Source organism: Rhamphochromis sp. 'chilingali' (genome assembly GCF_963969265.1).
Source record: "Rhamphochromis sp. 'chilingali' genome assembly, chromosome: 20".
NCBI classification, from domain to species: Eukaryota; Metazoa; Chordata; class Actinopteri; order Cichliformes; family Cichlidae; genus Rhamphochromis; species Rhamphochromis sp. 'chilingali'.
The window spans coordinates 2936494-2962696 of record NC_137947.1 but is presented as its reverse complement, the minus strand read 5'-3'; the positions used below and the strand labels follow the sequence as shown (position 1 = coordinate 2962696).

The 26203-nt window shown below is 43.2% G+C and overlaps 1 protein-coding gene and 1 long non-coding RNA gene across 2 annotated transcripts; both read left to right on the top strand.

Annotated features, from left to right (window-relative positions):
* The first annotated feature begins 6892 nt into the window (after window positions 1-6892).
* Window positions 6893-9677, top strand: LOC308388637 (uncharacterized protein). Its single transcript, XM_080869477.1, has 4 exons — window positions 6893-7146; window positions 7232-7358; window positions 8196-8364; window positions 8600-9677. The coding sequence occupies exons 1-4, from the start codon at window positions 7033-7035 to the stop codon at window positions 8784-8786; spliced, it is 597 nt and encodes a 198-aa protein (XP_080725603.1). The 5' UTR covers window positions 6893-7032; the 3' UTR covers window positions 8787-9677.
* An 11657-nt stretch (window positions 9678-21334) lies between these two features.
* LOC308388359 lies at window positions 21335-22359 on the top strand. The gene is made up of 3 exons (XR_013970084.1): window positions 21335-21517; window positions 21603-21729; window positions 22196-22359. It is a non-coding gene; the product is annotated as an uncharacterized lncRNA (long non-coding RNA).
* Window positions 22360-26203: the final 3844 nt, after the last annotated feature.

The following is a 26203-nucleotide window of genomic DNA, read 5'->3' as shown; positions in this document are numbered from 1 at the left end:
GGAACGCCATAACCAGGTGGCCGGCATAGTGTACAGGAACATCTGTGCCGAGTATAACCTGGAAGTCAAAATGGGAGATGCCCCCAAGGGTGGTGGAGAATGACCGAGCTAAGATCCTGTGGGACTTCCAGATACAGACGGACAAAATGGTGGTGGCTAACCAACCGGACATAGTGGTGGTAGACAAACAGAAGAAGACGGCCGTAGTGATCGATGTAGCGGTTCCGAATGACAGCAATATCAGGAAGAAGGAACACGAGAAGCTGGAGAAATACCAAGGGCTCAGAGAAGAGCTCGAGAGGATGTGGAGGGTGAAGGTAACGGTGGTCCCCGTGGTAATCGGAGCACTAGGTGCGGTGACTCCCAAGCTAGGGGAGTGGCTCCAGCAGATCCCGGGAATAACATCGGAGATCTCTGTCCAGAAGAGCGCAGTCCTGGGAACAGCTAAGATACTGCGCAGGACCCTCAAGCTCCCAGGCCTCTGGTAGAGGACCCGAGCTTGAAGGATAAACCGCCCGCAGGGGCGTGCTGGGTGTTTTTTTTTTGTTTGTTTTTTTTTTTTATATATATATATATAGGCTATTAATGGAACCTATTCTCAAAGGGTCTCATTTAGGTTCATCCTGGGATAATATGGCAATGATATCAGAGCGTCTGATGAAAAAGGGGGTTACCACTGTAAGGCATTTGCTTGAACTTGTTGGTGCCAAAATGGATGATGCTGTCTCCTTGGCAAGAAGACTGGAGGTTCAATCTCTCCAGATTGTAGGCCTGATGTTGACAAAATTCAAGCGAGTGCTATCAGAAGATGATAAAAGACTTTTGAATGGAGGGGCCAATGGACTTTTCACACCTGATGAAATGGACCATTTCTTTAGATTGTGCATTAGGCCGCAGCTTAAGGGCTTTCAAAGCCCTGGTCCTTTTTTGGAGAAGGAGAAATATCCTGGACAGCACTGGATTTGGTGAATGTACAAAAGTACAAAAGATGTGTTAAGATGCTCTGAACAAAGCAAAGCTAAAAGGTAAAAATGATACACCTTGGAGAGATTATTTTAAAGTTGGTTTTGATGTGAAACCTGTATGGGGGTTTCTGTACACCATTGACTAAGAACACTGGTGATTTACAGTGACTGGTTGTTATATAGCACTTTTCACTTAAAGCATATCTAACATTCACACTCCAATGGATGCATCAGAGGGTAACATGGGGTTAATATCTTACCCAAGGATATTTGGCACGTAGACTGGTGGAGCCTGGGATCGAACCACCAACCTTCCGGCGGGTAGGTGACCCGCTCTACCACCTGAGCTACGGCCTCCCCACCCCCATGTGACCATCATTAAGCCTAAGGTTTCAGATAAGTGTCCTTTTTGTTCAATGAGAGAAACTATTTTTCATGGTTTTGGGCAGTATTTCAGATTATTGGATTTATTTTCAGTACTTTGTGGTATTTGGGATTCCTTTGGAGAATGTTTTACAACACAGTGTTTTATTTTTGGTTTCACATACGACAAAAGAAAGGAGAAAAGGGACCAATTGCTGAATTTTTTCCCGGGTCAAGCAAAGGTGGCAATTTACTTGAGTAGAAAATATAAGGTTGATAATAGACAAAATACTGATTGTGTAGAGCTTTTCAAGAGTATGTTAAGTATTATTTCAAAATGGATGAGTTGGATGTTTTTTGAAATCTTTGGGAGTATGAACTTAGTCGGTTGTCTTTAACAAATTCTGAACTTTAATTTAGGAATGTGTTGATTTGAGCTGTATTTTGCATGATTAACTATTAAGTGAATAAATGTGTTTTTAAAAATCAAATCTCTCTCTCTCTCTCTCTCTCTGGGGCGGAACTCATTGCAGATTCATGCCCTCGGCCCACGCTCCTCGGAGGAAGAAACACCTGAGCCTCATCAGTATGGCCAGCATTTAAGCCAGGGAGCGACTGCTGTTCTTCGCTGGATCCTTGTGTGACTCGCGTTGATGAAGTCATGCCTCAGCAAGTATTCTCTCGTGTCTTAGTGCTTTTGTATTGATAAGTGGTTCTCTGTGTACAGACTACCTGGACTGTTTCTCCTGTGTTTCCCGTGTGGTGAGTGTCAGAGAGAGAGACTGGTCTCGTGTGTGGTTTGTTTGAAGAGGAACGAGTGCTTTTACCCTCCGCTGGAGGATCCAAGGGGCAGCTTCAGCCTTCGCCTGTCTCTGCTGGATGGTCCATGGTACCTCTTCTGCCTCTGCTGGAGGGTCCAAGGGGCCCGTCCAGCCTTCGTCTGCCTCCACTGAAGGGTCCGAGGGCCCCTTCCGGCCATCGTCGCCTGCAGTGCCACCACCTGCAGCTTTCACAACATCGCCTGCAGCTGCTTCATCTGGTCCTTTCTCGTCTGGTCCTACCTCTTCTGGTCCTGCAGTTGCTACGCCACCGTCTGATCTATGTCCAGGGCTTCAACTTCATCGGCCACTTTCCAGGCCACAGGCTGGACGTCATCGCCATCGTGGGCGGCCTCTGGACCTGCTTAGTCGCCGCTGCTGCCTTCTGAGCAGTCGGCCCCCTGAACTGTTCTGGTTTGGACCGCTGTGCTGCTGGCCTCCTGGTCGGCCTCCTGAGTTGTTTCCACATGGCCACTGCCTTCCGCGTGGTTGGCCTCCTGAACATTTTCTCTCTGGGCTCCCGTGCTGCCATCCTCCAGGTTGGCCACCTGAACTGTGTTTTGAACGGTTCCAGTGCCATTAATAGACCTTTTGTTTTCGACGCTCTGTTCCCTGCGGTCCTGTGCCTTTTGTGAACATTTTGTTTTGGACATGAGGGCTGAGGGCAAAAACAACAAGAACAACATAAGAAAGAAAGAAAACAAAATTTAGAAACAAGCAGGGTTACAGGAGATGCCAGCTGTGCAGAGGTAAGCCTGTGAATCTGAATTTAACTCCTATATATGACCTCCTACTACAGAGTGTGATGACATCACTATGACTTCACTGGCTTTGTGCTTAGATGTGTGGTGATTGGAAGTGTCAGTGTGGTGCTGTCTGGACTGTCTAGAGACAGACTAGACTGGCTGCACCACACTGACACAGACACATCAAACCTCATCTGAGGCCAAAAACCACAAGAATAACATTTTTTAAAAAAACCAAAAAAAAACGTACCTCAGAAACATGCCGGGTTACAGGAGACGGCAGCAAAGCAGGTGCTGCGACATCTGCATGTTGCAGATGCTAACAGACTAAATAAACTGATCCGCAAGGCCATTAATGTTGTGGGGATGGAGCTGGACTCCGTTGGGGTGGTGTCAGTGAGGCGGATGTTGTCCAAGATAAAGAAAATGCTGGATAATAACTCCCACCTACTCCATGACATGCTGGCTAGTCACAGGAGCACTGTCATGATCCGGAGTTTGTGACTCCGTGTTTATGTTTTAGTAGTTATTATTATTCTGGGTTTTGTTTTCATGTGTTCCCCAGTCTGTGTGAAGTTTGTGTGTTGTGTCATTGCGTGTATGTGTTTCCTGTTTTATTTTGAAGGTCTGCGTCTTATGTGAGTGTTTTCAGTTTGCCTCCCTATTACTCGACACTGTTGAATGTGTTACACTGTTTTCTTGACATGCTTTACTGCTGAATCATAAAAAGAAAGATTGTTCAGGAGACTTTGTGTCTAGGGCAGGGGAGATAAACCACATTCCATACCCCCACCTTCTGTAGAAGCAGAGGAGCAAGGAGCCGAGGTCATAATTTAGGCGCCGTAAGGGAGAAAGAATGTGAATGTTTAGGCTTTTACGACTAGGTGGGAGCCACTAGAGGCTATAAGAAGCTGAGCAACCCGCCACCATTTTGAGATTTTGCTGTGACGCTCTTCATGCATGTCTCCCCATCATGATGGCTTATGCTCATAAGTGTTGAATTGTATGGAAATAAATGATTGTTGATTGAGCATTTATACACCGAGTACTGTCCTTCCTTCAGCCCAAAGATTAAAAGAATTGGGAGATTTCAACAGTACGAACCAGGCACCATGGACCCTGCGGCACTCAATCCGTCCGAGGAGCTCCAGGATGACATCAGCTACAATGTGGAAATCCTCCTCGGGCTGTGGCTGGAGAATCCTCCATACGAGCTTTGCCGCACCGTTGAAAACAGGCTACAACGGCTCTTTTCCGGCCTGCCATGGCTTTTGAAATCGCTTCCTCCGACCATGCAGGTTTTTCTCCGGCACACACCTCACCTTCTCTCAGCCACTCCTGCCTCGCTGCCTGACTCGCCGGGTGTGATCTTGCCCGGCCCGTCAGAGCCGTCTGCAGGGAGGAAACCCCGATCGCGCCACCGGCGCACCACCCCACAGCCGGACGTTCGGGCTTCTAATTCGCCGGCTGTGGTGAGTGAGGACTCTTTTCAGTTTTCTGACTGTGTGACTGTTCATTCAGGGGCTGTGTTCTGTGCTGCAGATGATTATGTGAACAGCGTATCACCTGCTCAGCAGCCACTCTCAGCTCAGTTAGCTGCCCCGCAGCCACTCTCTGCTCTGTCACCAGTGTCTCCAGTGCCACTTTCAGTTCAGTCTCCAGCGCCCCCAGTGTCACCTGTAGTTCAGGCTCCAGCGCCCCCAGTGTCACATGTAGTTCAGGCTCCAGCACCCCCCAGTGTCACATGTAGTTCAGGCTCCAGCGCCTCCAGTGTCGCCTGTAGTCCAGGCCCCTGTGTCACTGTTACTCGTAGTTCAGGCTCCAGTTTCACCAGTTTCACTCCATGCAGGGAGAAAGACTTGTTTCTACTCAAGGTTCCTAGCTGATTCTGGACCCCTGAAGTTTAAGCAGCCACCTGAGAACTGCACCATGTCAGCGTTGCCTGGGCAGAGCCAGTGCTCAGTGCATTGCCAGTCGCCTTTGTGTCAGCTAGTGGCATCCATGACTGCTGGCTTAGTGATGCCTTCTGCTGGAGGGTCCGATGGACCGCTCCGACCTTTCGTCTCGTGTCTCCGCTGGAGGGTCCGAGGGACCGCTCCGGCCTTCGTCTCGTGTCTCCGCTGGAGGGTCCGAGGGATCCTTCCAGCCTGCAGCGCCTCCGGCTCCCACGCCGCCGCCTGCAGCGCCCCCGTCTGGTCCAGCTTCAGAGCCTTCAGCCTCGTCTGGTCCAAGCACGTTCAGAGACTGAGATTACCAAAAAGCACCACTGAACAACACAGGAAATCATTCCTACCTGTGGCCATCTCCCTGCACAACTCCTCCATCTAATACACTGTAAACACTACAATAGTTACACCCTTTTGCACACGCTCCTTTCTACTTTTCTGTAATATTCCTGTCGATATTCTTGATATTTATTTATAATCACCTCTGTTAATCCTTGTATTTATTAGTGCTATTTTTAAACTTCTAAATCTGTAACATATTGTATCATTTAATTTGTTTAGTCTGTTATCCGAGCAACTGTAACCCACATAATTTCCTTAGGGATTAATAAAAGTATTCTGATTCTGATTAAATAGCAGCATATGCAGCATGCAATAGCATGCCAACTCAGTTTTTTGAATTTTATTTTAATAAAAACAAGATAAATCTGACAAAACTTAAAACTCTGCTTTTTTTTAAGGAAGCTCAGATGTGTGAAGCAAGGTGTTTGAGTCAGTGAGAGGCAGGCGGTTAATGAACAAACTGCTGTCCATCATGAACCAACCCATCACATCCACTCCACTCCACACTCCTTCTCCCTCAGACTAATTGAACCTAACAGCCATAAAGAAAGTTTCAGAAAATTGTTCCTACCATACTCTACCCATATGGAAAAGATATATATAAATCTTATAAAGTTTTTATCTGTCTTGTATGAAACTTGTATGAAAAGCATACAAGAGTGAAAACACATATAAGATCCCTTGAAAAATTGTATAATGAAACTTGTATGTTTTGTATACATACTAAAAAATATATGAAAGTAATGAGAAAGTGGCCACTTTCATGAGTAAATCATATAAGTTTTTACTATTTCTTTTCCATATGGGTATTAAGCTGTATAACAACTCTTAATTCTATGATAGGTGATTTATAATGTACATATTTATTTATTAATGCAATTTGCACTTCTCTTCTCTCTTACACAATGTCCCAATGTTTCATAAGACATCTTTCATAAGACTGTGTGTCTCACACACACACACACACACACACACACACACACACATGACATATGCAAACACTGTTTAATTTGTGCTCAAGCCTGTTTAACCACTTTCTGAAACTGCAAGGACACAGGAATTTTAAACTCAGTAAGTTTCTGTGAAGCATTAAATTTCCTGCTCAGGTTACAGTAATGATAAGTATCTAAAAGCAACATTTCAAATATGAGCCAGCTGAGACAGGCCAGCATTACATATCTGTGATGGTGAAATGTGAATCTCCAGTTTTAGTTGACAGTTTGAAAAGTAACTTATGATCAGTGGAGGGACAATCAGGTGTAAGGATCGCATCAGGAGCAAAATATGTAAGGGACGGAAAAACTAAAATAAGTCTCACTAGCTGTGCTGCTAGCATGGCTATAAAGAAAAGCTTTACTGTGGGAAAAGAAAATAAATTATCAAATGTGACTGCCTGTCCACTCAAAGGCATGTTTGCACTATAGACATGTACAGTAAAATTTATCTAAGTCTGCAGAGCACACAACAACCTATTCATAATGAGAAAAGAATATTTAAAAGTACACAAACTACTTAAAAGTTTGAAAGTGTTACCCATCACATTCCAAACAAATGGGAAAAGGGTTTCTTATGTTCAATGGAAGCTGATAAAATGAAAGAAGACAAAAATATCACACACTTCTGTATGTCTCTTGGCCTTGAATTTGTTTTGTCACAAAACATTTTCAGAGACAGCTTGTCTGTTTTGTTTCTTTTTCCACAGACAAGATAAACTGGCTGATCTGCCTTGCAGCACAGCTATGTCGGCGTGTCTGATATAATCTGGTGCAATAGGGCATCGCTTTGATGTACTTTTAAGTTGCAGTATTGTTTGTGGAGCTGCATTTGCACTTCCTCAGAAGACTCAGTGAAGATGGCACAGGTGGTTTTTGCACTCTTAGCTGTGTTCCTGGTGTCACTCTGCACCGGACAGGACTTTTGCCCAAAGGAAAAATGTCCTCAGTACAAAGTGGTTGAGACGCACCAGGTAGGCTTTGGAACAGTTCACATATACTATTGTTGTGTTCTTATTTCTAGTCGCCAAGTATAGTTTTTGCTTCTGTTGTGTGCAGGACTTTGAGGTGCGCTTATATGGTGCTACCGACTGGATTACCACAAAGCTCGACAGCACCAGGATCAGGGATTATTTAGCTGCAAATTCACGCCTGAAGACCTACGTCAAGAGACAGGCTGAAGCAGGTACATGAGGCACTGAAATATCACTCGAGTATGTAATTTAGTTTGTGATGGCAGTAGCTAAACTAAACATGGAACTGTATAAATAAGTAATATGTTGATCTAAGATCTAAGATGGTGTGCAGAACTTCTAAATTAGTTGAGAAATGTAAGATTAAAATCAACATAACAACAACTAGAATCTGATACCTTGTATTTCTTTAGTCTTGTGTTACCTGGTTTAATATTCAAGTTGCCATATTAGAACCTGAGCTGTTGTGGAGGGAAATATTTTAAGAGAGTAGGATATTTGATAAATGCAATCATTTATTAACTGAAATAAACCCTGGTCCCTAACCAGTACTTGACAAACAAAATCCTCTTTAAAGAGTTCCCACAATAACTTGCATCATATTAAACTGTTACAGGTAAGGAACAGTTCATTTTCTATTTTTTATTATGTTCTATGGGGTTCTTTGGCAAAAAATTAAGATTTCACATCATATCTTAAGAAATATATCACAAATTGAAATTTGACTCTTCAAGTTTTTTTTTCTTTTTGTCTTAAAAAACAGATTTAGTCCTTAGGCTTCCCACTTATTGGGGTGGCTTTAGCTCTGGTGGTAGAGCAGGTCGCCTACTAATTGGAAGGTTGGTGGTTTGATCCCCATCTGCTACAGTCTGCATGCTCTCCAGGTGCATCAGTGTATGAATGTGTGTGAAAGTTAGATAGAAAAAGTGCTGGACGAATGAGGCCTAGTTGTGTAAAGTGTTTTGAGTGCTCAGATAGAGTAGACAAGCATTATATAAGAACCAGTCCATTTACCACTTTGAGTTCTGTACAGTGTTTGTTTCTTTCAGGTTTTGAGATTCCTGATGATTGCTGGCCTGTACTGGTCACTGTTACTGAAGGTGAAGGTGATCCTAAAATGTCGGTGTCGTGGTTTGTTCCTTCTGGTGGCAAAAAGGGAGAAATATATGATCCATTAGTCAAACTAGAAACTAAACCTGAAGCCACTATCTATGTAAGGTGAGCGGTGTGTCCATTTATCTTTTAAATCACTTTGATTTCTTCAGTAGATCCAAAGTTTTTCATTTTGCAGTTGTATTGTAGAATAAAACTGCAAGTTTGTGCAAAATTGTGAAGTTCTAAATGAACAAAATCAGTCATTATGACAGAAAAGAGAATTAAAAGAGAGCAGCTAACACACAAGTCTAAATCTCACAGGGAAAGATGACTCAATTTTGCTTTTCTTTGTTTTAAGGGTTTTCGGTGGTGCTCCAAGCACTGAGACTGGCCAGGAAAACACAAAGACTCTTCGTGAGGCCTTGGCTAAGACTGGGAAAACCTTTGATCCCAGCACTCATGCTGCAGCTACCTATGAATCCTATTTTTCTTTTACTCACCACAATGAAATCTGGATCAGTGCTGCCTCACAACAACAGAACTAAGTAAATGCTCTTGTCAGGTTGCAGACCTTTTGCATTGGTTGCTGCATAGATATGATGTGTGCACAAAGGAACAGGGAAGAGAGAACCTCAACAGAACTAAGCAAACTGATTTCTGGAATGTTGTGGTTTAGTTTAGTTCCTGGAACTGAAAACATAGTAACAGTTTGTTCTACTTTTTCTTTATTCTCTTTCATCTGTGAATAGAAAGTAATGATTTCAGATCACCCCTTAATCCCAGGAGGACTTGGCTCACAAAACATTGTTTGCTGGTTGATTGTTTAGAACACCTTGATAACTTTTAGAGTCTAACATGACATTTTATGTCTATTTCTGGAGTTATCATATATATTGAAGAGTTTATTTTTAACCATCTTATTCTTAAAATTTGAAAAGTGCATTGTCCCTAAGAGATATAAAATTGTTTTGTCGTTTTTCTAAATTCCTGTTATTTCTTACTGGGTAATTTATATTCTGCAATAAAACAGCATTTTGTGAGCATTTTGCATTCTGTTATTGTGAAATTTTCTATAACTACACCTCCTATAAAAGTCCCTTCCCCACCTATACCTCACCTATACCCCACCTATCACTTTCATGAGCAAGTTCAGAGACAAGCTAGAAGATTCCACTCAGAAGTCTGCTGGACCAGAACGGGTGAATTCCCATGCCCTCAAGGCCTGCTCCCCCCAGCTTTGTGAAGACTTTTATAAACTGATGAGTCTGAGTCTGCAGAGGGTCATTCCTTGTTCCTGTACCAAAGACACCACGTCCCAGTGGCCCCCAGGATTACAGACCTTTAGCACAGGCTTCCCATGTCATGAAGACACTGGAAAAACTCATTGTTGACCAGCTCCAACCTATGTTCAGGCCACATTAGGTTCCCCTTCATTTTGCTTACCAGGCCCCCCTTGGAGCTTGGGACGCCATCTGTTCAATCACCCATCTGGACCAGCCAGCGAGCACTGTGAAGATCAGGCTTTTTGACATTTAATACCATCAGGCCGATCCTCCTCGGTGATAAGCTGACAGCGATGCAGGTGGATGCCTCTCTTGTATCCTGGATTGGTGATTAGCTGACAAGAAGACCACAGTCTGTGCATCTCCAACACCGAGTGTGTATAAGGTGATCAGCAACACAGGGGAACCACAAGGGACCATCCTGTCCCCTTTTCCTTTCACCCTCTACACCACAGACTTCAGCCACTGCACAAAGACCTACCATCTTCAGAAGTTTTCTGATAACTATGGTTGGATACGACGAGTGATGAGGCTCAACATTACAAAAACCAAAAAAGTATTTGTGGACTTTTGAGTTGAGTGAGAACCAGGAAACCTGTGACCCCTGTTTCAATCCAAAGGGGTCAATGCGGACATTGTGGAGGACTATAAATACCTTGAAATACACAGAGACAATAAACTGGACTGGGTTAAAAACACCACTGCACTCTACAGAAAGGGCCACGGTCGTCTCTATTTTCTGAGGCAGCTGAGTTCTTTTAACATCTGTCGGACAATGCTCAGGATTTTCTATGAGTCTGTTGTGGACAGCAGTGTTGGTCAAGTTACTTGAAAAAAGTAATTACTACCTAACTACTAATTACTTCTCCAAGAATGTAATCCCGTTACTTTACTGATTCAGTTCTATTTTTTTTTCTGCATAATCCATCATATAAAATTGAATCAAATGAAAAAGTCTCTTTTTAAAAATTGTTTTATTAGTTTTAATCTTTTGACTTTATGCACATTGCATTAAGCAAAAATTAAATTACATGCAACAGTCTTTGACTTGCGTTTAACATTTAAATCTATTTTCTGCATATTTCAGCATATAAAACTGCAAAAAATAAATAAAATTTAAGATTCAGCGGTTTCACATTCCCGTGGCAGCATGCTAGGTATTCACTCAGATTTGAAGTTTTTTCGCTGTAGAAAGAAGTTTTCTTCCCACGCAGAGTGTACAGCGCACACTGTACAACAGAAGAGCCACCTCCACGGGACAAGACTCAGCTGTCCATCTGCATCTAAAGGACAAAGGTCACTCTTTCGAGGATGCCAATGTTCACATTTTGGACAGAGAAGACAGGTTTGAAAGAGGAGTGAAAAAAGCCATCTATGTACAGTGTTGTGATGGCCAAACCCATGGCCACACTCTAAAGTCGGTAACTTTTGTATTTTCATTCTTCATTTTGAACATAGTAATACATTTTAGTTGCCAATAACTTCATTGATTGGTTTGGATACATTTGTTCTATTTGTAAGCGCGCACATTTAGTTTACTTATGTATTCATACTACTTCATTTCTTTGCTTTCTGACTAACTTTTGTCTTCTTATTTCTTACCTGCCATCATCCCTGGGAGTTGCTGGACAAAAGATGGTAGCCAGGGTTTGAAACCATTAAATATGGAGGAAGATAATTGGACCACACCACCACTTCCTGCTGAAGGGGGGAATGTGTGTTTTCTTTACTTTAAAAATAAAGTATTTGTATTTAATTAAATATTTGAGTTTAGGGTTTAATGGGGTTTTTTGATTTTCTTCTTTAGTGTTTAGTTTATTAACAAACTAGATTGTACTGCATCGTTTGTGATTTATGATTGTGTTTTGTTTGTTACCCCTCATGTGTCACAATGGTCTGATCAGCCATTATATATACCCTTGTATGTCATTTCATGTTTAGGTCAATTATGTATGTTTGGGCAGTCATTTGGTTTGTTAAGGTTGCAGTCTTTGCCTGAGTTCAGTTTTGTTTCTTTGACCTCTTTTATGAGCTCAACATTTATTAGTCTTGTAAATCTAATTTTTGGGGGTTAAATAAATGGAAACTATATTTTTCTAATAATTCCTGGGCTCCTCCTGTTTTTCAACTCGGTCCATCACAAGTGTGAACGACCATCTTTGAACACAGGCGGCAGTTTACGACATCAACTGTCTGCCATCTATAATCCAGTTCTGAGATCCCTTCCCAGACACCTTAACGCCCACTCACATCCTGGGCCATCTGACCTCAGGAAATCACATGATAGGGGCTAGGTTACACAATGAGCTCATCCGACACCTTAGCTGATAGTGACCTACACCCATTTTCACACCTTGGCTTGTATGATTAGGTAGAGGATCATTAGGGGGTCCATTGTCCCCCTTGGGGGGACACTCCCACAGGGCTTACATCTTGGACTCTCCACCATTTGACCCTAGAACTGAAGAAGCTTCTCGGATGAGAGGTGAAACGTCTTCAAGCAACTGAAAGAAGTCCAGACGCTTTTCTTTCTAAACTCCTTAGACTACGATGACCTGGATGACTGAGAACCTTCACCTCACCTGAGGCCAAAAACCACAAGAACAACATAAAAAAACCCAAAAATAAAACAAAATCAAAAACGTACCTTAGAAACATGCCGGGTCACAGGAGATGGCAGCAAAGCAGATGCTGCAACATCTGCATGTTGCAGATGCCAACAGACTAAATAAACTGATCCGCAAGGCCATTAATGTTGTGGGGATGGAGCTGGACTCCGTTGGGGTGGTGTCAGTGAGGCGGATGTTGTCCAAGATAAAGAAAATGCTGGATAATAACTCCCACCTACTCCATGACATGCTGGCTAGTCACAGGAGCACTGTCATGATCCAGAGTTTGTGACTCCGTGTTTATGTTTTACTAGTTATTATTATTCTGGGTTTTGTTTTCATGTTCCTATGTGTTCCCCAGTCTGTGTGAAGTTTGTGTGTTGTGTCATTGCGTGTATGTGTTTCCTGTTTTATTTTGAAGGTCTGCGTCTTATGTGAGTATTTTCAGTTTGCCTCCCTAGTCTCGTCACGTTAATCACTCACAGCTGTGTCCCCCACCTGTGTGTGATCTCCCTGTGTTCTCTGAGTGTTTTTAAGTCTGGTCTTCTGTCTTAGTCGTTGCTGGTTCGTCTGTGTTTCCCCTCGGTCTCCCTGCGTCTCTCCGTATGCAATTCCCCGGACCTCCCTGCATCTTCGTTTCTGGTTTGTTTTGTTAGTTTTACCCACTTTAGGTTTTCCTGTTTCACCTTCACCCACGCCATTGCTGTTTGTATTTTCTTTTGTTAAATAAATACTCATCTGCACCAGAGCTGCCGCATTTTGGGTCCTATCTCCAATTCCACACGTCTGCCACCGCGGATATGACAGTACGAACCAGCCAGCATAGACCCTGCGGTAGTGATGTGTCCTGTGTGTCGAAGCTTCGAATCGTGCGTCGGGTAATCGCGGGGGCGTTTTTCTGAAGCGCGTATCGAGGCTTGCTTTGATTACGTATGCAGTGACGTTCGAGGCCTCGCGGGCAGTCCGTACCACGTGACTGATTCAGGGACTGGTTCATCGGTTCGCGCCAGATTCGAAATAACATGGGCAGGAAAACAGCTGATTCCCCATCACACCATGTTGTGGAATTGGATTACGTACGTGCTACATAGTTACTTGTGCATTTCTTCTTCGATGGAACCAGCAAGGAAGAGATGGTTTTTTTTTTTAATTTTGTCTCTCCTAATAAAGTATGCACACAGTAATAAATATCACAAATGATAAACACCAAAATATAAATAAACAACACTACACATCCTATAATCTGATTTCTGTCTTTTAGTTTATTAAAAAGTGAAGCACCAAACACTAGTTTGTGTCATTATCCAGATGTACATAAGGTTCACACATCATTATAATCAAAGAGCCCGCTTCACTTGAATTGTCCACTTGATGGCGCAGTAGAGCAAATGAATCATCACAATGCTTCGAACCATGAGTCGACCAATTGGATGGAAAGCTTCAGTTCATCATGAGGCTTCATCTCACCATCACTACCCTGCGGCACTCAATCCGTCCGAGGAGCTCCAGGATGACATCAGCTACAATGTGGAGATCCTCCTCGGGCTGTGGCTGGAGAATCCTCTGTACAAGCTGCTACGGCCCTAGCCTCTCTCTCTCTCCTGAGGGTGCCTGTGTGGGCGTGTCCCACTACCTCCCCTGCCTGAGATGCCACCTTTCCCTCCTGTACAGCTGACTCCCATCAGCAATTAAGGGTATTTAAGCCCAGAGCAGGGTGAGCTCTGGGCCAGAGTGCCATTTTGTGTGGGTACAGCTAGTGAGCTGAGTGTTTGCGGTGGTTTCCAGCTAGTGAGCTGTGTAGTGTGGTTTCCAGCTAGTGAGCTGCGCTTTCCTTTTGACTTTTTGCTTTGTTTGACCAACGCCTGAGTTTTGTTTGTTTCTTTTATGGTGATAACGGCTTGTCCGTCTCTTTTAGTTGAATAACTTCAATAAAACTGTTTTATTTAACTGTTTTGCCTCCCTGACTCCTTTTTCTGACCCGGTCACTTTTCTTACTTCCCCCTCATCGCCTAGACCCCCCCAGGGGAATGTAACAAGTGGGGGCTCGTCCGGGATCTTTGAAAAGGGAATTCTGTGTTGGATTTGGGTTTTTTTTGATTATCTCACTTTGTCACCTTTTAGAGATTCACAACTTCCCAGTTTAGTTAGGTGAGTGTCCAGCTGAGCTTTGTTTTAAGTTCTTCCTTCGGGCACTCTTTTTTTTGTTTTGCCTTTTTTATTTTCGGAGTAAGGGCGGGGATTAGTTCCCTGTTGGGGGTAGGCAATTCAGGGCCCCGGTCGCTGAAGTTCTGCCTTTCAAGTTGCCTCGAGCCCAGCACGCTCCAGAAGATAGGTAGGCAAGTTTGTTGTGCTCAGGAACTGGGTAGGTCGTGTGTTGTATGGGTGTGTGTAGCAGAAGGTAAGTTGGTCAAGGAGAAAAAGTTGTTCGGTTACCATTAATTGTTGGCTAGCCTGTGAGAATTGGCACAGGTGTGTGTGTGTGTGTGTGTGGTGGTGGGTTTTTTTTTTTTTTCAGGCTGGAATGACGTTCCAGTTGAATCAGCTGGAGCTGACGAGCACTGGGCCTACATCTGTTGGTGAACAGGTGTCCAGAGGCTCGTTTATGAGCAATAACATCCACCTGGTTCCAGTTTTCTGTGAGTCCAATGTTCATAGCTTCTTTATCGCCTTTGAACGCATAGCGACCGCACTGCAATGGCCTCAGGACATGTGGTGCGTGATGTTACTATGTAAGTTGACAGGTAAGGCTCAGGAGGTTTGTTCTGCTTTGTCAATGGAGGACTGCTTAGTTTATGAAAAGCTTAAAAGTGCTGTCCTCCAAGCCCATGAACTCCTACCTGAAGCCTATAGGCAGAACTTTCGAGGTTTGGAGTTGGCACAGGGTCAGTCCTACCTTGACTTTGCTAGGGAGAAGGCAAAGCTCTTTGATAGGTGGTGTTCTGCAAGCCAGGTTAACGACGTGGGGTCCATACGTGAGCTTATGCTGGTGGAAGATTTTAAAAACTCGGTTCCTGAGTCTATTTCTTGTTATTTAAGTGAGCAAAGGGTTTCCACTCTACAGCAGGCTGCCATACTGGCAGATGGGTTTACCCTAACTCATAAAACAAACGCGGTGGAATGTGACATCCCTTCTCACGGTAACACATCTTGGAGAGCTAGGAGGGAGCCAGCTAACAAGGCTGAAAAATTTGTGGTTTCGAGACCCAAAACAAAGCTTTGTTTCTTCTGCCACAACCCTGGACACCTCATTGCTGACTGTTCGAAATTGAAACTCAAACGGAAAGCCGACTCAAAGCAAAAAGTGCCTGCTTTGAGAAAAGCTAGTCGTGGTTCTCAAACCGACCAGGTTGCCAGGCCTAGTAAAAGGCTACACTTGGAGCATAATTGCTCAATCGTGTCATGTAGTCAGTGTGAGAGGTCACCTAACCCTGAGCTGCTGCTGGTTGACAATGTCCCAGTTCCTCAAAATGACCTGCAGGTGGACAGATCATGTATAACACCACCACTCAGACCTGCACCAATGACTAACAAACATGCCTGTACCCGTGACCTGAGCAATCGTCTGAAAACTGTTGCAGTAAGGTCTTCTGACTGCCTGCTGTGTTCTCCACATGTGATGGCTCAAAAAAGCCCTGGCTATCACATGAGACATTGTTTTGAGGGTCTGCGGCCACCCTCAGTAAGTATTTTGAACCCATTGAGATGGGGTTGGCAGTTTCTGCGGGCAATGCCTAACCGTTGCTACGCGGTTTGGTAGGTGGAAAGCCTGCATTTCATCCTGACACGGCTATGGACTCACTTTTGGTTATTGTGATTTGACAAACCATGGGTTTGCATTTAGCAAACCCATGGTTTGCTGCAACATCTGCATGTTGCAGATGCCAACAGACTAAATAAACTGATCCGCAAGGCCATTAATGTTGTGGGGATGGAGCTGGACTCCGTTGGGTTGGTGTCAGTGAGGCGGATGTTGTCCAAGATAAAGAACATAGTAATACATTTTAGTTGCCAATAACTTCATTGATTGGTTTGGATACATTTGTTCTATTTGTAAGCGCGCACATTTAGTTTACTTATGTATTCATACTACTTCATTTCTTTGCTTTCTGACTAACTTTTGTCTTATTTCTTACCTGCCATCATCCCTGGGAGTTGCTGGACAAAAGATGGTAGCCAGGGTTTGAAACCATTAAATATGGAGGAAGATAATTGGACCACACCACCACTTCCTGCTGAAGGGGGGAATGTGTGTTTTCTTTACTTTAAAAATAAAGTATTTGTATTTAATTAAATATTTGAGTTTAGGGTTTAATGGGGTTTTTTGATTTTCTTCTTTAGTGTTTAGTTTATTAACAAACTAGATTGTACTGCATCGTTTGTGATTTATGATTGTGTTTTGTTTGTTACCCCTCATGTGTCACAATGGTCTGATCAGCCATTATATATACCCTTGTATGTCATTTCATGTTTAGGTCAATTATGTATGTTTGGGCAGTCATTTGGTTTGTTAAGGTTGCAGTCTTTGCCTGAGTTCAGTTTTGTTTCTTTGACCTCTTTTATGAGCTCAACATTTATTAGTCTTGTAAATCTAATTTTTGGGGGTTAAATAAATGGAAACTATATTTTTCTAATAATTCCTGGGCTCCTCCTGTTTTTCAACTCGGTCCATCACAAGTGTGAACGACCATCTTTGAACACAGGCGGCAGTTTACGACATCAACTGTCTGCCATCTATAATCCAGTTCTGAGATCCCTTCCCAGACACCTTAACGCCCACTCACATCCTGGGCCATCTGACCTCAGGAAATCACATGATAGGGGCTAGGTTACACAATGAGCTCATCCGACACCTTAGCTGATAGTGACCTACACCCATTTTCACACCTTGGCTTGTGTGATTAGGTAGAGGATCATTAGGGGGTCCATTGTCCCCCTTGGGGGGACACTCCCACAGGGCTTACATCTTGGACTCTCCACCATTTGACCCTAGAACTGAAGAAGCTTCTCAGATGAGAGGTGAAACATCTTCAAGCAACTGAAAGAAGTCCAGACGCTTTTTTTTCTAAACTCCTTAGACTACGATGACCTGGATGACTGAGAACCTTCACCTCACCTGAGGCCAAAAACCACAAGAACAACATAAAAAAAACCCAAAAATAAAACAAAATCAAAAACGTACCTTAGAAACATGCCGGGTTACAGGAGATGGCAGCAAAGCAGATGCTGCAACATCTGCATGTTGCAGATGCCAACAGACTAAATAAACTGATCCGCAAGGCCATTAATGTTGTGGGGATGGAGCTGGACTCCGTTGGGGTGGTGTCAGTGAGGCGGATGTTGTCCAAGATAAAGAAAATGCTGGATAATAACTCCCACCTACTCCATGACATGCTGGCTAGTCACAGGAGCACTGTCATGATCCGGAGTTTGTGACTCCGTGTTTATGTTTTACTAGTTATTATTATTCTGGGTTTTGTTTTCATGTTCCTATGTGTTCCCCAGTCTGTGTGAAGTTTGTGTGTTGTGTCATTGCGTGTATGTGTTTCCTGTTTTATTTTGAAGGTCTGCGTCTTATGTGAGTGTTTTCAGTTTGCCTCCCTAGTCTCGTCACGTTAATCACTCACAGCTGTGTCCCCCACCTGTGTGTGATCTCCCTGTGTTCTCTGAGTGTTTTTAAGTCTGGTCTTCTGTCTTAGTCGTTGCTGGTTCGTCTGTGTTTCCCCTCGGTCTCCCTGCGTCTCTCCGTATGCAATTCCCCGGACCTCCCTGCATCTTCGTTTCTGGTTTGTTTTGTTAGTTTTACCCACTTTAGGTTTTCCTGTTTCACCTTCACCCACGCCATTGCTGTTTGTATTTTCTTTTGTTAAATAAATACTCATCTGCACCAGAGCTGCCGCATTTTGGGTCCTATCTCCAATTCCACACGTCTGCCACCGCGGATGTGACAGTACGAACCAGCCAGCATGGACCCTGCGGCACTCAATCCATCCGAGGAGCTCCAGGATGACATCAGCTACAATGTGGAGATCCTCCTCGGGCTGTGGCTGGAGAATCCTCTGTACAAGCTGTTACGGCCCTAGCCTCTCTCTCTCTCCTGAGGGTGCCTGTGTGGGCGTGTCCCACTACCTCCCCTGCCTGAGATGCCACCTTTTCCTCCTGTACAGCTGACTCCCATCAGCAATTAAGGGTATTTAAGCCCAGAGCAGGGTGAGCTCTGGGCCAGAGTGCCATTTTGTGTGGGTACAGCTAGTGAGCTGAGTGTTTGCGGTGGTTTCCAGCTAGTGAGCTGAGTGTTTGCGGTGGTTTCCAGCTAGTGAGCTGAGTGTTTGCGGTGGTTTCCAGCTAGTGAGCTGTGTATTGTGGTTTCCAGCTAGTGAGCTGCGCTTTCCTTTTGACTTTTTGCTTTGTTTGACCAACGCCTGAGTTTTGTTTGTTTCTTTTATGGTGATAACGGCTTGTCCGTCTCTTTTAGTTGAATAACTTCAATAAAACTGTTTTATTTAACTGTTTTGCCTCCCTGACTCCTTTTTCTGACCCGGTCACTTTTCTTACTTCCCCCTCATCGCCTAGACCCCCCCCCCCCCCCAGGGGAACGTAACAAAGCTTCGAACCGTTGAAAACCGGCTACAACGGCTCTTTTCCGGCCTGCCATGGCTTTTGAAATCGCTTCCTCCGACCATGCAGGCTTTTCTCCGGCACACACCTCACCTTCTCTCAGCCACTCCTTCCTCGCTGCCTGACTCGCCGAATGTGATCTTGCCCGGCCCGTCGGAGCCGTCTGCGGGGAGGAAGCGCCGATCACGCCGCCGGCGTGCCACCCCACAGCCGGACGTTCGGGCTTCTAATTCGCCGGCTGTGGTGAGTGAGGACTCTTTTCCGTTTTCGGACTGTGTGACTGTTCATTCAGGGGCTGTGTTCTGTGCAGCAGATGATTATGTGAACAGCGTATCACCTGCTCAGCAGCCACTCTCTGCTCTGTCACCAGTGTCTCCAGTGTCGCCCGTAGTTCACGCTCCAGCGCCTCCAGTGTCGCCCGTAGTTCAGGCGCCTGTGTCACCAGTTTCACTCATTCACTCCATGCAGGGAGAAAGACTTGTTTCTACTCAAGGTGCTTTTCATGGTTTAGCCGCCATTGGCACAGTTTGCCGCTCCAGGGCTTCCCCAGAGGCTAGGTCTCAGTCCCCAGCTGATTCTGGACCCCTGAAGTTTAAGCAGCCACCTGAGAACTGCACCATGTCAGCGTTGCCTGGGCAGAGCCAGTGCTCAGTGCATTGCCAGTCGCCTTTGTGTCCGCTAGTGGCATCCATGACTGCTGGCTTAGTGATGGCTTCTGCTGGAGGGTCCGAGGGACCGCTCCGGCCTTCGTCTCGTGTCTCCGCTGAAGGGTCCGAGGGACCGCTCCGGCCTTCGTCTGCAGGCTGGAAGGATCCCTTGGACCTTCCAGCCTGCAGCGCCTCCGGCTCCCACGCCGCCGCCTGCAGCGCCTCCGGCTCCCACGCCGCCGCCGCCTTCAGCCCCGTCTGGTCCAGCTTCAGAGCCTTCAGCCTCGTCTGGTCCAAGCACGTTCAGAGACTGAGATTACCATAAAGCACCACTGAACAACACAGGAAATCATTCCTGCCTGTGGCCATCTCCCTGTACAATTCCTCCATCTAATACACTGTAAACACTACAATAGTTACACCCTTTTGCACACGCTCCTTTCTACTTTTCTGTAATATTCCTGTCGATATTCTTGATATTTATTTATAATCACCTCTGTTAATCCTTGTATTTATTAGTGCTATTTTTAAACTTGTAAATCTGTAACATATTGTATCATTTAATTAGTTTAGTTTGTTATCCGAGCAACTGTAACCCACATAATTTCCTTAGGGATTAATAAAAGTATTCTGATTCTGATTAAACAGCAGCATATGCAGCATGCAATAGCATGCCAACTCAGTTTTTTGAATTTTATTTTAATAAAAATGTATAAAACAAGATAAATCTGACAAAACTTAAAACTCTGCTTTATTTAAGGAATCTCAGATGTGTGAACCAAGGTGTTTGAGTCAGCGAGAGGCAGGCGGTTAATGGACAAACTGCTGTCCATCATGAACCAACCAATCACATCCACTCCACACTCCTTCTCCCTCAGACTAATTGAACCTCACAGCCATAAAGAAAGTTTCAGAAAATCGTTCCTACCATACTCTATTAAGCTGTATAACAACTCTTAATTCTATGATAGGTGATTTATAATGTACATATTTATTTATTAATGCAATTTGCACTTCTCCTCTCTCTTACACAATGTCCCAATGTTTCATAAGACATCTTTCATAAGACTGTGTGTGTCACACACACACACACATAGTGATGACATATGCAAACACGGTTTAATTTGTGCACAAGCCTGTTTAACCACTTTCTGAAACTGCAAGGTCACAGGAATTTTAAACTCAGTAAGTTTCTGTGAAGCATTAAATTTCCTGCTCAGGTTACAGTAATGATAAGTATCTAAAAGCAACATTTCAAATATGAGTCAGCTGAGACAGGCCAGCATTACATATCTGTGATGGTGAAATGTGAATCTCCAGTTTTAGTTGACAGTTTGAAAATTAACTTATGATCAGTGGAGGGACAATCAGGTGTAAGGATCGCATCAGGAGCAAAATATGTCAGGGATGAGCTCTAAGTCTTAAGTTCAAGGATCTTTAAGGTCCTAGATGGAAAAACTAAAATAAGTCTCACTAGCTGTGCTGCTAGCATGGCTATAAAGAAAAGCTTTACTGTGGGAAAAGAAAATAAATTATCAAATGTGACTGCCTGTCCACTCAAAGGCATGTTTGCACTATAGACATGTACAGTAAAATTTATCTAAGTCTGCAGAGCACACAACAACCTATTCATAATGAGAAAAGAATATTTAAAAGTACACAAACTACTTAAAAGTTTGAAAGTGTTACCCATCACATTCCAAACAAATGGGAAAAGGGTTTCTTATGTTCAATGGAAGCTGATAAAATGAAAGAAGACAAAAATATCACACACTTCTGTATGTCTCTTGGCCTTGAATTTGTTTTGTCACAAAACATTTTCAGAGACAGCTTGTCTGTTTTGTTTCTTTTTCCACAGACAAGATAAACTGCCTGATCTGCCTTGCAGCACAGCTATGTCGGCGTGTCTGATATAATCTGGTGCAATAGGGCATCGCTTTGATGTACTTTTAAGTTGCAGTATTGTTTGTGGAGCTGCATTTGCACTTCCTCAGAAGACTCAGTGAAGATGGCACAGGTGGTTTTTGCACTCTTAGCTGTGTTCCTGGTGTCACTCTGCACCGGACAGGACTTTTGCCCAAAGGAAAAATGTCCTCAGTACAAAGTGGTTGAGACGCACCAGGTAGGCTTTGGAACAGTTCACATATACTATTGTTGTGTTCTTATTTCTAGTCGCCAAGTATAGTTTTTGCTTCTGTTGTGTGCAGGACTTTGAGGTGCGCTTATATGGTGCTACCGACTGGATTACCACAAAGCTCGACAGCACCAGGATCAGGGATTATTTAGCTGCAAATTCACGCCTGAAGACCTACGTCAAGAGACAGGCTGAAGCAGGTACATGAGGCACTGAAATATCACTCGAGTATGTAATTTAGTTTGTGATGGCAGTAGCTAAACTAAACATGGAACTGTATAAATAAGTAATATGTTGATCTAAGATCTAAGATGGTGTGCAGAACTTCTAAATTAGTTGAGAAATGTAAGATTAAAATCAACATAACAACAACTAGAATCTGATACCTTGTATTCCTTTAGTCTTGTGTTACCTGGTTTAATATTCAAGTTGAGCAGGTCGCCTACTAATTGGAAGGTTGGTGGTTTGATCCCCATCTGCTACAGTCTGCATGCTCTCCAGGTGCATCAGTGTATGAATGTGTGTGAAAGTTAGATAGAAAAAGTGCTAGACGAATGAGGCCTAGTTGTGTAAAGTGTTTTGAGTGCTCAGATAGTGTAGAGAAGCACTATATAAGAACCAGTCCATTTACCACTCTGAGTTCTGTACAATGTTTGTTTCTTTCAGGTTTTGAGATTCCTGATGATTGCTGGCCTGTACTGGTCACTGTTACTGAAGGTGAAGGTGATCCTAAAATGTCGGTGTCGTGGTTTGTTCCTTCTGGTGGCAAAAAGGGAGAAATATATGATCCATTAGTCAAACTAGAAACTAAACCTGAAGCCACTATCTATGTAAGGTGAGCGGTGTGTCCATTTATCTTTTAAATCACTTTGATTTCTTCAGTAGATCCAAAGTTTTTCATTTTGCAGTTGTATTGTAGAATATAACTGCAAATTTGTGCAAAATTGTGAAGTTCTAAATGAACAAAATCAGTCATTATGACAGAAAAGAGAATTAAAAGAGAGCAGCTAACACACAAGTCTAAATCTCACAGGGAAAGATGACTCAATTTTGAGTTGAGTGAGAACCAGGAAACCTGTGACCCCTGTTTCAATCCAAAGGGGTCAATGCGGACATCGTGGAGGACTATAAATACCTTGAAATACACAGAGACAATAAACTGGACTGGGTTAAAAACACCACTGCACTCTACAGAAAGGGCCACGGTCGTCTCTATTTTCGGAGGCAGTTGAGTTCTTTTAACATCTGTCGGACAATGCTCAGGATTTTCTATGAGTCTGTTGTGGACAGCAGTGTTGGTCAAGTTACTTGAAAAAAGTAATTACTACCTAACTACTAATTACTTCTCCAAGAATGTAATCCCGTTACTTTACTGATTCAGTTCTATTTTTTTTCTGCATAATCCATCATATAAAATTGAATCAAATGAAAAAGTCTCTTTTTAAAAATTGTTTTATTAGATTTAATCTTTTGACTTTATGCACATTGCATTAAGCAAAAATTAAATTACATGCAACAGTCTTTGATTTGAAGAAATGTGTCTAACATTCAAATCTATTTTCTGCATATTTCAGCATATAAAACTGCAAAAAAATAAATAAAATTAAAGATTCAGCGGTTTCACATTCCCGTGGCAGCGTGCTAGGTATTCACTCAGATTTGAAGTTTTTTCGCTGTAGAAAGAAGTTTTCTTCCCACGCAGAGTGTACAGCGCACACTGTACAACAGAAGAGCCACCTCCACGGGACAAGACTCAGCGGTCCATCTGCATCTAAAGGACAAAGGTCACTCTTTCGAGGATGCCAATGTTCACATTTTGGACAGAGAAGACAGGTTTGAAAGAGGAGTGAAAAAAGCCATCTATGTCCAGTGTGAACGACCATCTTTGAACACAGGCGGCGGTTTACGACACCAACTGTCTGCCATCTATAATCCAGTTCTGAGATCCCTTCCCAGACGCCTTAACGCCCACTCACATCCTGGGCCATCTGACCTCAGGAAATCACATGATAGGGGCTAGGTTTCACAATGAGCTCATCCGACACCCTGGCTGATAGTGACCTAAACCCATTTTCACACCTTGGCTTGTGTGATTAGGTAGAGGATCATTATTAGGGGGTCCATTGTCCCCCTTGGGTCTTACATCTTGGACTCTCCACCATTTGACCCTAGAACTGAAGAAGCTTCTCGGATGAGAGGTGAAACGTCTTCAAGCAACTGAAAGAAGTCCAGACGCTTTTCTTTCTAAACTCCTTAGACTACGATGACCTGGATGACTGAGAACCTTCACAGAGACAGCCCGCACTAATGTTTTTGTCACTTTTTACGTAATGAAACTGGAAGTAATGTCAGTACTTCCATGCTTTAACCTCTGCATGGCCGTACCCTCTTCTGCACTATTATCCATTGTTGAGCTACACACATCCCACACTGTAAGTATGCACAAATGACTTAATTCTAGGGCTGCACGATTTTGCATAAAATGAGAATCACGATTTTTTGGCTTAGAATTGAGATCACGATTCTCTCACGATTTTCTTTTCCAGTATAAATATTTATTGCACTTATTAACTGCACATCAACTTCGTAACAGTTGAGACTGAACATAAAAACAATAAACAAACATAAAAACAACAAATGTCTCACGTTTTGTGGTTGCCGCAAAATGTTGTACTGCTTGAAATTCCGCCTCCACCGTTGCTCGACACTGTGTGTATAGAGCAGGTAGTGCAACAATAGAAAAATAGTTGCGGGACGGCACTGTGTAGTGTTTGTCTAGGGTGTTGATCATTTTCCTAAATCCCTCGTTTTGCACAGTGTTGGTGGGAGCCATATCCTTGGTCAGGTGATAAGTAATAGCCTCTGTAATTTCTTTGTGCCTGCGGGAGTTCGACGGGTATAGGGAAGCGCTGTATAAGGTTCCCGTTATTGATGTTTGGGTGGTTGACCGGGACGGATTTTCTCCTGTTACTTTCTCGTCATCCCTGACGTGCTCGCCGTTGTTTTTTCCCTGCTAATTTTAGCATCACACGGCACAGCTTCTGCATCACGTGGTATAAGGCTCCGCCCTTGTCATTTGTTGAGCAGGAAGAGTGAGCGCTTGTTTTCATGCAGATTACGTCCCGGATCAAAATGCGGTACAATCGTCATCGTCTTTTTTTTTTTTTTTTTTTTTTTTAATGGTTGTCATTTGAAAACGAGATCACACATAAGTATGAATCGAGATCGCGATTTTCTAACGATTAATCGTGCAGCCCTACTTAATTCTGCAACATAATAAAATATAAAGCAACATATAACTGAGCATTTGCTTTAACTTGCTGAATGTTTGTCTGCTGGCAACAGAATGCTTACACAAACAAACCCAGGATAGTAAGTGCAGCAATGTTACTTTGACAATAGCAAATCATAGCTAATACATATATAGAGAGAATAATGTGCATAATGTGCATAAAGTCAATACTTCTGGACAAGTGCTCATCCACTTGTCACAGGTGGCCAGTGCCATCCTCTATTCTGTTGCATGTTGCATGCTGGGGCAGCAGGTTGAGGGTCGCAGATCCAACAGATTCAATATACTGATCCGCATGGCCAGTAATGGTGTGGGGATTGAGCTGGACTGGCTTAAGGTGGTGTTAGTGAGACGGATGTTGTCCAAGATAAGGACAATCACTCCCACACACACCATGACATGCTGGGCAGTCAGAGGAGCACTGTAATGCATGTAAAAAGACAAACTGGCCTGCCTTGCAGGTTGAATGTTATGCAGCACACCCACATACACTGTAAAAAAGAAAAAGTTGAGAAAACTTAAAATTTCAAGGCAACATGATGCAAGAGATTTTTGAGTTTTCTCAACTTCTGCCAACTGTAGTTGACTTAACTAATATTTTCATGTTCTGCCAACTTGGATCTACTTGTTGACCTAATTAGGATAATCCTGTAAGTCTAACAAAGAAATTCTGGTTTCAATGCCATGTATTTCTGCCTTCACCAAACAAAGATATTCCTGTTGAATTAACATACAATTATTCCCTCCAAGGCCATGTATTCCTAAATTCACCAAACGCAGATATTCTTGTTGAATAATCATACAATTCTTACTCCAGTGAGTTGAAAATTTACCAATATAAATAAAGAAAAATGTATGCTGTTATCGTACATGAAAAAAACACTCAAACAGATATAGAATAAAACAAAGCACAACTGAATGTTATGTAAAAACGTATTTATTTTTTTCAACAGTGCTTTCAGTATATTTCAGAAGGTCATGGGCAGTGGGGTGAATTTCTGTAAAAAAGCAAACAAACAGAAAAAAACGTGTTGCCAGTTTCTTTAGGGTGCTTTGAGCACCCCAGCAGAGACATTAAAATTCCAGAGTCCAGAAAAAAAGAAAAGTGTCCAGCAGCTTAGTCATTCACGTTCACACCCTGGCTGTCCTGTAAAAGCTTAACTTAACTATTGCACACTAAATAGGGTAGTGCAACAAACAATTGCCTATGTACCCAGACATCGACATTTTACATGGGCTTACTATGATGAACTACAGAAGTCAAAAGTTATTAGAAATGTTACCATCAATGAACAGCGAACTATCAGGTAAAATACCAGTTCCATACTTCAGGTGGAGTGAAAAACACTGTAACAAATCTTTTAAAATCCTACAAGACAAAA

Excerpts from the sequence above, each read along its gene's own strand:
- LOC308388637 (XM_080869477.1), top strand. The coding sequence starts at position 7,033 with ATGGCACAGGTGGTTTTTGCACTCTTAGCTGTGTTCCTGGTGTCACTC. Across the intron at positions 7,147-7,231 it reads AAGTGGTTGAGACGCACCAG|GACTTTGAGGTGCGCTTATA; the intron begins GTAGGCTTTGGA and ends TGTTGTGTGCAG. Across the intron at positions 8,365-8,599 it reads GAAGCCACTATCTATGTAAG|GGTTTTCGGTGGTGCTCCAA; the intron begins GTGAGCGGTGTG and ends CTTTGTTTTAAG.